Source organism: Toxotes jaculatrix, chromosome 1 (assembly GCF_017976425.1).
Source record: "Toxotes jaculatrix isolate fToxJac2 chromosome 1, fToxJac2.pri, whole genome shotgun sequence".
In the NCBI taxonomy this organism is placed as follows: domain Eukaryota; kingdom Metazoa; phylum Chordata; class Actinopteri; family Toxotidae; genus Toxotes; species Toxotes jaculatrix.
In genome coordinates, this window is record NC_054394.1 from 19,625,385 (window position 1) to 19,635,458 (window position 10,074).

Below are 10,074 nucleotides of genomic sequence, written 5' to 3' on the forward strand. Positions count from 1 at the left end.
AAACTTAACATAGCATCCTAGAGGCTAAGGGTCTCTTCACAACACTGAAGTGCTATTTTTAACCCTTACTGATTGATACGTCCACCCAGTGCTTAAGAAGGATTGCTTGATTAGCTGTGTCAAAAACAGTACAGAAGTCAACAAGGCTGAACACTAGGGATGCACCGAAATTAAAATTCTTGGCCGAAACCGAAAATGAGGAAACCAAGGCTGAAAACCGAAAACCGAAAACCGAAACACAGAAAGAAATTATTTTGCCAATTATTAGTACCATTGCATTTATGGCTATGATTGTGTACTAACCTCACTAAAATTGCACGGCATTGCAATTACATAAATTAATATGAATGTTTCAAAGAATAAATCAATTTAAACAAGACTGTAAAATTAAATATGTTCTCTCATAAAAACACAAAGTGCATATAAGTCAACTGCATTTTAAAATTTTGTTTAACAAAACAAAGATTGCCAGAGTCCATATGTTAACCGTAGGCCTTTAACAACAACAAATGCACCAAGAATTGCAGCGCTTTAAGTTAAGTTTTAAACTTCCTTGCCTTTTCAAAAACGTCCGCCACAGATGGAGTGGGCGTGCTCGGAGGGATTTTACTTTTCTGCGCTGCCCGACGTGGAGAAATTCTTTGCAGATGCACTCCCTCTTGAAATTTCGACTTTACATGTTTTGCAAATCGCTATCCGTGTGTCTTTCTCAGATTTACTGAAATACGTCCACACTGCAGACGTGTTGGCCTCTCCAGACAAGCTCGTACTGGCCACGGTTTTCGCTTGCGTCATCACAAAATCCTGTTTCGGCCGTGCAGTTTTGGTGATAAAAGTCTTTCGACCGAAAATTTTCGGTGGCCGAATATTCGGTGCATCTCTACTGAACACTGCATCAGAACCTATCAGCAATTAATTACTTTAAGTAAGTCAGGCTAGGAGGAGGAGAAGGTGTCATGTGATGTGCAACTATGATCGATTCCGGATGGTCTTTTCCGTCAGGTTCTTTATTTGGCAAATTATATTGTTTACACAAGTTCTGTCATCACTTTCAATGCATCTTCAACTACAAAGACACTGGACAAACACTATGTCCCATTCTGAAAACTTTTGGTTTGTTAACTTTACACAGCTCCAAGTTTCCCCTCATGTTACTCCACTTCTCTTTGGCCTTCAGCAGTGTCTAGAAACATGCATCTCTCTGAATCTGTTTGTCCAACAGCTCTTCACCATTTTAGCAGTGTTTTCAGTGTTTTTTGTGCTTTGTGAATGCTCAGTGGGAGATACCAATCATTACTCGCAGGGACTGACTATGCTGGCAGCTGTGCATGCGGATGCACACAGATGGATATATTAGTCGAATTATATTCCTCTATTAAAGGCAAGAACTGTTACACCTAAATAACCTTTGATAGCATGTATACCATCAATTATTTATCTGACCCCAGAGGGGCTTAACACATTGATCACTGTTTCAAAAAACCTTTAGTCTCTTGACAAGTATTCTGTGAAAGATACATGTGGGGGTTATCATCACTGGCATGGTCTTTGCTAATAAGTCCCCTATGTCCTATCTACATGACCTTTGTGCATGTTGGTTTGAGCTAATGTGCTACACTGGAGTGATGCACTTTTTAAAACACCTTAAAAAATAATGTCAGCCTTTCTTTTATCTAATTTCTGACCTTTCGAACGTAAAAGACTGATGGCAGCATAAGAATACCATACAACTGTCACAGTGAAAACATAAGACAATTATAATTTCATATATAATTAGAATGCTGAATGTAAAGCCTCCTTATGCATGTGTCACTAACATAATACCAGCAAAATTCTGCCCTCTCCATCTTTATTAAATATATTTTGATAAGTAAATGCATATCACATGATTCATTAATGTTCTGTTCAATTTAATGTTTGTGCTCAATTAACTGTTTTTTCATAAATTATAAATATTGAATTTTCATAAAATTCAATACAAACTACTAATTACATTAAAAAAATAACATGTAATAAAGAATATAATGTTCCTAATATTGAGGCCCACTTGGGTGTCCCAATGGTGATGGTGAAACAATGCCTTATAAGAGCTGACTTAATGGGTGTACTATGATTGCAACAACACATAAGATATACCATCTCTAATGAGATGTGGGAAATTACAAATGTGGGAAACTAAACAAAAAAAATTAAATAAATCCTTAGTCGCTAGACACTACAATTACCAGACACATTTATTCAACACCATAAATAACACTACAAGCTACTTAACTGTTGTAACTGAGTGAATAATTTCCTGTCTTCCAAGTGCCAAACCTCTGTGCCTGAGCCTGCACTGCCCTCTGCTGCTGTTTGGTAGGAAACACACACCAAAGAGCCAACAGAGTGGGTGTGTTGATAGGTCATGTGCTGCATTCAAGTACTCATCGTAAATTCCTAACTTGTAAATGCAAGTTGCGTATTCAAAGTCTCTGCATGGAAATAATTAATGGATACCTACTTTGTCCGATAACAAAGAAATGTACAGAAAGATTTCCACAACAGGGGTGTAATCTCTCTCTGATGGCACACCACAGTATGACACTATGACAAATCCAATGCGAAATGTCGGCCAGTAACAATAACAACTTAACCCAAAGAATTTAATAGATCAGTGTCAAATGAGCAGGCACAACTGGGAAACAATTCCAACCTTGCATCTGTTTTTGCCTTCTTTTTTTCTGACAAGTTAAAATTTACACTTTCCATCCGAAGCCATCAGTCTGCTGATTCCATCAAACCCATTTCAACTGACTACAGTGCCTCACATGTCAATCAGCAAAGCACTGATTGACCTGACAAACACTTATAACACATAGTAACATAGTGAGAAGCGTACCTTAAACCAATGCTTAGGCAAAAGCATTGATGACTTGGCTCTGACTCATTTTCTAGCTTCAGCTTGTTGCTGCGTTGACCCTAGAACATGGCAAAAAAACAAAAAAAAAAGTCAATCAGTTTTGAGAGATAAACATTTTGACCTTGTGGTAAAATACCCCCTGATTTTGCCAGGTCTGTGTGTGTGAGCATGTGCACCAAATTTGGGAACAATAACACAAAATTAAAAAGCTTGGTCCATGATATCATTGCACATATTTGGGGAAGATTGAACCAAAACTGAAGGCAGTGGTTTTTATTTGTGTTTGGGACAAAATAAATAAAGAACGTGTCTGAAACTAGGTTGCCATTCGCAGAAAGATGCATCTTTAACCAAGGAACTTTGTGTTTCTAGTTTCTGGCTTCCATTTACTTGACCAAAAAACTTAAGGTGGTGAGTTGATACTAATGCTGCCTGAGTGAAAGGCAACCCCATCTATCTTCTACCTTTGCTTTAGATGTTGTCATTTCTGAAATCCAGACACTTTTTAGGAAATAATGATAATAACTGTGCCAGTCGATTACCTCTTTGGGGATTTGCAGTTAATATTTCAAACAGCACTTTAACGCATCTGGTTTAATCTGGTCTAATCTGGGCAGGAACGTCACCAGATAAGAGATGACATCTGTGGATACTAGCTTTACTGTTCAAGTGAAATAAACACATGGCTGTGATTTTCTAAGACAAAATGTCTATAACAACTTGCCAGAAGGTTACTCTTATATCATGCTCTGTTCTCTGTGTTTCCCTTTTCCTGCCCAGAATGCTTTTACCCAGAGGAAAGAAGGAGATGGAGCAGCCTGAGGGTAAGGCAGCTTATCAGATCATCATCCAACCATCTCCATCCTGCTCCATCTCCATCTTTTTTTCTGTTCCTGATGTTGCTGTTGTTGTTTCCAGCTGTTACTCTAACTATGTAGTGCGCCAGGCCTAGGGCCCCATCGTAGGGCACACACGTTCATCATAATGTTACAGATTGGATAAGAAGAACAAAGAAAAAAATCCATTTAACATGTACTGAATAATGTGTACCATATTTATACATGCATACATGCTCAATTATGTTTAGGGATTTATTTATCTTTAATACATGTCCACACTAAATTTTAGATAGCTTATACATTAAAGACTGTAAAACTGAAATTACTGTAGGATTGTGCTGTTGCTGTTATTTGATTTTTACACCTCACATTCACCATGGAAACACTGACACTGTTTGTTGATAAGTCTGACCTTGAGGTGAAAGTGGACAATTCCTTATGTAAATTCATAGGGCTATTCTAATCACTCTGTTTTAACATTATATTTTAGAGCCTTCAAGCAATGGTAATCCTGCAATTTTAGAAATTATGATTACATTTTATTTTATGAAGTTTAATAAAGACATTTTATCAAAGCCTCGTAAAATCTCAAATTTGCAGCTCACTGAGTGACTCAGATAAAAGGAACACGATGGCTGTCACACATAAATCAAGCACCGCACTAGACTCAGCTTTCAAACAGAACAAAATAGAAATTATGATTAATTGTCAACAATCCCAGCAAACTATGGTATAATGCTGATCACCTACCAATAACACAAAGTGACTCCAGTCAGCCATCAATAACCTTAACAATGACCACAAACTGATGCTAATCATCAAACAAACCAAGCTCAAAACCCCTGAAAAGTACATTTTCTCTGAAATGCCGCTCAGTCATGGATAGCATCAATGTATGCGTTATTTTCATGGGTCACTTAGATTGTGCGTGACTGTGGAAGTGAACAACTTTCCTCACAGCAGGCAAAATACATTGATAAATCTTGCGCTTTCTTACCTTGTGACTCCACGTCTCTTCAGCTACATCTCGTTATTCCAGAGTAAAAAGAAATTGTGACTTCCCCTCCGAGTTTTTGGCTGCACCTTTTCCGTAGTTGTTGGCCAGTAAACATCCATAGTTGTTGATAGTGGCAGTATGCTAACCTTCTCTCAAGGCGTTTGGCTACCGACGACGGATGTCGCATTTTCACTTATAATATTTGAGTTGTGAGCGATTGTTTGAGGTGTATCTCCTCCTAGTATTTTTGTGATAATGATGGTTTTACTTTATTGATCGTCAATTTCCAACTTACAGCGATCACACGAACTACCTTTGCTAGCCAAACATGGCGCGTACTACTAGCGAACTTCCACCTGTCGAACTCCTGCTGCCCACTGCGCAGGTACTCTGCCTGTTTAGGCGGGCTTGATTTTGATTGGTGGAACAGACTGTAGATCATCAGCAACAGCGTATGATTGGTGCAAAGAGGTGCGGAGGACGGCCATAAGGACTTGACAAGAACTATTGGAAGTGGGACTTGCCCAATACAAATAGTTACTGCATTACTAGCAATACTCCATTTCAAGCAAAAGTCCTGCATTAAAAATCGTACTTTTATAAAAGTGCAAAAGTATGATCAGTAAAATGCACCTAAAGTATCCAAAGTAAAAGTTATATTTACACAGCAAAATTACCCTTGACTGACATGATCATATTATACTGAAATATTGCGAATACTTACGCATCAGTGTTTACACAGTATTTTACTGTTGTATGTGTTCAAAGTACTTCTACTATACTACTATATTTCCACTATTTGCATGTTTTATTTCAAAAATGGGAAAAGAAACTATAGCTTAGATGAAACACTGGTTGGGGAGGGAAAACTTTGCTCTAATTATTGACACTGATTCACTGACTGACTGATTTTTGCTTCCTCCAGTTGGACCCGGATTCTACCCTTCTGTGATGCATCAGCTGTCATTGTCAGAGGACTCAGAACAGTGGGGTGTGGACCCTGTGCACTCCATGACACACAGTGCAGAGGCCATGGCAAAAGTGAAAGGCATTGGACGAGGCAAAAAATACAATCTCATGGCTCAAGTGATACCTATATATGGCTTTGGGATCCTTCTTTACATCCTCTATATAATCTATAAGGTGATTACGATGACTGACCTGCATGATGGACGGGTTGTGTGAATACAAAATATGGTAGAGTACGGTATATGAGTATAAAGTGTTATCATGCAACTTTTTATGGTATTTATAAACACTATTTTATAATATGCAGCACTACAGTGACCTATATAATGCCATGTAAATACAGTATAATGAGAAATACCATGATAATCTCTATGACAGTAGTAACTGTGAATTTATTTATCATTTATGCAACAGTGTAGGAGATATTTTAAGTTATAGCTCTGATCATAATGATTTTCATGTTCACAGCTGACTTGCAAGGGGAAGGCCACTAAATCAGGAAACTACACAACAGTAACCAGGGCAAACATGGAGAATAAGATTAGTAAGTATCTTGAGCAATTTTAAATATACACTGACATAGTGTAATTCCAAAAAGTAGCCATATTTGTTCGTACATTTTAAGAGCCCCAGGGTTTCTACCAGTACAATTTGATCTATCCATGGACAATATATCAACATTTGATTTTCCTTAACAAATAATTATTGATTAATGCCATGAAGTTCTTCAGTGAAATAATGGTCACAGCCAAAAGTACAGCAGTAAAATGCTTCTGTTCTTGTAAAAGAAATCCATTGTGTAAATGACTCTTTTGCCCAGAATATGTGGCAGTACAAAGCAACCACACAATCCTTAACATATTCAGGGGTTAAGGGATGTGTAACATATGTATGTGTGCAAAACATAAATAAATACATAAATTTACACACCACCCAACATATGATTTGTACGTATACTGTTTACATAAAAGTGCATTATATTTTGATATTAAAACAGTTTTTTCTCTTCTAATTCTTGTAGCAACAGATTATTATGAGCTTGCCAGGCTTCAGGAGAGACTCCTGCAAACAGAAAAGATGATAGAGAGGATTGTCTCAGGAAAGAGACGAGGTTCTGGGAGGTAAAAGATTTATTTTTTCTCTTAACATGCTACTTTTCACTGCCCATAAGACAGGAGAACCAGAGAAATTGCTTCATATTGGGATAAATCAAGGTAGACCTGGCATGGAAATGAGTGAGCTAAAAACTGAAGGGAAAATTATTTAAAGGTAGAAAGGCCACTGGCATATTTTACTTAACAGCTACTGCTACTGCTTTATTTAAAATGCCCTTAAGTCATATAATAGCCTACAATTTTTATGAAATTAATTAATGTATAAGGAAATAGAAATGGATTTTTATCAAACAAATAAAAGCAGATACTTACAGACTCAATAATGTAGACTAAGTGGTTTTTATTAGTCACATTAGTCACATCATTGATAATGAAAACACCTAAAATCTGAGCCTCATCCCGCTCAATAAGGGCTTTGAAAAATCAAAAGGATCAGGAAACAAAGAGAAAGTATGTATGCATGGTAGCTAAATACAGCAATTGAAGAGAAGAACATAAATGTTTTCTAAACTGGCACAGAATGATGTAGCATAGCACTCCCATCTTACCTGACTTCCACATCTGTGCTGCTCTCTAGTGGCAGAAGGAGGAAGAGTAAAACTACAACATCAAAAAAGGAAGAGAAATTACTAAGGCAGCTTAGACAAATCACACAACTGATTCAAGAGAGCCGACTGGAAGGAGCCTCCCCAGAGATGGAGGCTGAGGAGGTCCCCTACGGTGCAGACTGGGAAGGTACATACCTAAATCTGAGTCCTCAAGCTCCTAACATAATGTTACCAAATGTATATCTGTTGCACTGTAGAATATTCTGGCCTCAGAGCAATCAAACACAATTTTAATTCTGAGTAAGCTGTTTTATGCAACTAAACTGTCATACTGTAATTCAAAGGATGTCTGTTCTTGTACACCAATGCAGGCTACCCAGAGGAGACCTACCCAGAGTATGATGACAGACGCGATTCTTATGACGGATGTGAATTTGACACCCTTACACTGGAGGAACCCAAACACTGCAACCAGCCCACTGCTGAGGCCCTGGCAGAGAGGATGGAGCAAGAGGAGGAAGAGGTTATGGCAAGAAAGCTATCCGTAGTTCAAGAGGAGGATGAAGAGGAAGAGGAAGAGGAAGATGAGGATGAGGATGAGGATGAAGAGGAAGAAGTGGGGGATGAAGAGGAAGAAGTGGAGGACGCAGAGGAAGAAGTGGAGGTAGCAGAGGTAGACATAGAAGAAGAGGAGGAGGAAGAGGAGGAGGAGGAGGAGGAGGAAGAGGTGGCAGAAAAAAGGCAGTTGCTCAGTCCTCGTTTATCAAAGCCTGCTGCAGAAAGAAAGCAGGAGAGAGTTGGTTTGGAGGTGAGTAAAGAACTACAGTGTCACAGTGGAGGCAAGAAGCAAATAAGCTTCAGTGACCGCGAAGATGTGTTCCGCTACCCTAAAGAGGACACTTATGAGGAGGAGGAAGAGGAGAAGGAAGATGAGGCGGAGGAAGAGGACGAGGGGACAGAGGTAGAAGAGGAGGAGGAAGCCGACGAAGATGATCCAGTGATGGAAGCCGAGAGCCTGCAGTTCAGTTGTGAAGGTTGCTCGAACCCGGAGGAAGAAGCAGAGGAGGATAAAGAAGAGTATTTGTTAATGTCAGCGCCAGTGGAGGGTGACGGTCGTACACAACCAGACATGCCTACAGAAGTAAGGGTGAGTGGGCTGAGGATGCGGAACAGGAGAGAGACGTAAAGGACTTTTCCTATACCAAAAATGAGTTTTTAAACATTAAGTAAACCCTGTGTTCCTCACAGTGTACTGTGCTTACTTATCTCTCCTGTGTGTAAAATATATAACACAAGCTAAATAGAGACATGCAGTGCTGTTCTTAAGTGACACTTATGTACAAATAACAGTCTCCTTTCACAACAATGTCTCCTTTTATCAATATAGTAAGAGCTTCTGATGCATGTAATGTACAGTATATTTTCACTTACACTCACTTACCAGGATGGTTTGATACAGTATCCACAAACAGTGAAAAAAAAAACAGTTTCCAGAAGCTCAGACTCAAGCAGCATTTAAGCAGTTAAAGTTGTATTTTTTCACTCACATGGCCCCCCACATGTCCTTTTTCTGGCAAAACAGATTTGGAATATTAACTCTTATGTTATACTAAACAGTCAGTGACATAAGCTGTTCTCATTTTAAAGGGCCTGCACACCCACAGTGCGCCCACATACATTTTTGTACTAATTTGCCAAATTAGACCTCTTCTCAGGCCAGTGGTAGTGTGTGCGAAATGTGCCTGATTGAATGGCACTGTGTTGTGTTGCAGGGGGCTGCTATAGCATTAAACAATGCCCCCAGACCTTTCACAATTTGCTTGTGCACAATATTGTAAGCAAGGCAGTTGCTCCGAAGTGTTTTTATTGTAATCGCCATCTAACCTTGTTTGCTCATGTTGATGTGAAAAAATATACCAGACTCATGCAACAAAGACAGCACTGCTTTCCAACTTCTAATAAAGTATTACTATGTTCACCTTATGTCCTTTTGCTTCTTTCATGCATCATAAAGGCATTTAACTCTCCACTGTACAGACAATACAGACAATGGATTTGACAAACTGAATTGACACGTCTTGTCCATTGACTTCAGCATTGCTGTAAATGTTATATTAACTATCCCAATTAAGAAGCACAAGTATAGCACAGGACAAGGTGACTAATAACAATTTTCCTGGACTGGAAGAGATGATATCTTTACTGAGGAGGGTAAAAAGAAAAGGGTGAAAGATTGCATTAAATTCATTAACATGTTATTTAAAAGAGGTAACAGAACACATGTTTTCACTGAAGTTTTATTTTTTTTGCCATGATCAAAAGACTGTGTCTATACCACCACAGTAAATTGTACACCATTTACTGTACATTACAACAAGAGCACTAAAAACAGAAAGTGAAAGAACTTTTGGTTCCTGGACACATGTATGAAAAGCAGACTTTACAGCAGGAGTATCAACAATTTTAAAATAGAAATTTAAAATAGTTAGAACACAACTAGAGTACAAGAATAGCACATTTGATTGATAAAGATTTCCTCATAACCCACAGTAACAATAGCGGTATCAGAGATTGTTCTTTGCCTTCATTCAGCATTTTTTAATGGTCATAAAATACAAAATACTATCATATATTTGAGAAAGGATACTGCCCCATAAGGAGCAAGAGGAATAATATTTTGAGTAAAAATGTGAACAGCAATAAATCA

At 38.4% G+C, this 10,074-nt stretch overlaps 1 protein-coding gene across 1 annotated transcript; it reads left to right on the forward strand.

The window, feature by feature from the left end:
* The first annotated feature begins 3,605 nt into the window (after positions 1-3,605).
* On the forward strand, positions 3,606-8,553 carry ric3a (RIC3 acetylcholine receptor chaperone a). The gene is made up of 6 exons (XM_041041332.1): positions 3,606-3,723; positions 5,661-5,878; positions 6,173-6,248; positions 6,726-6,825; positions 7,397-7,554; positions 7,739-8,553. The coding sequence occupies exons 1-6, from the start codon at positions 3,606-3,608 to the stop codon at positions 8,551-8,553; spliced, it is 1,485 nt and encodes a 494-aa protein (XP_040897266.1).
* Positions 8,554-10,074: the final 1,521 nt, after the last annotated feature.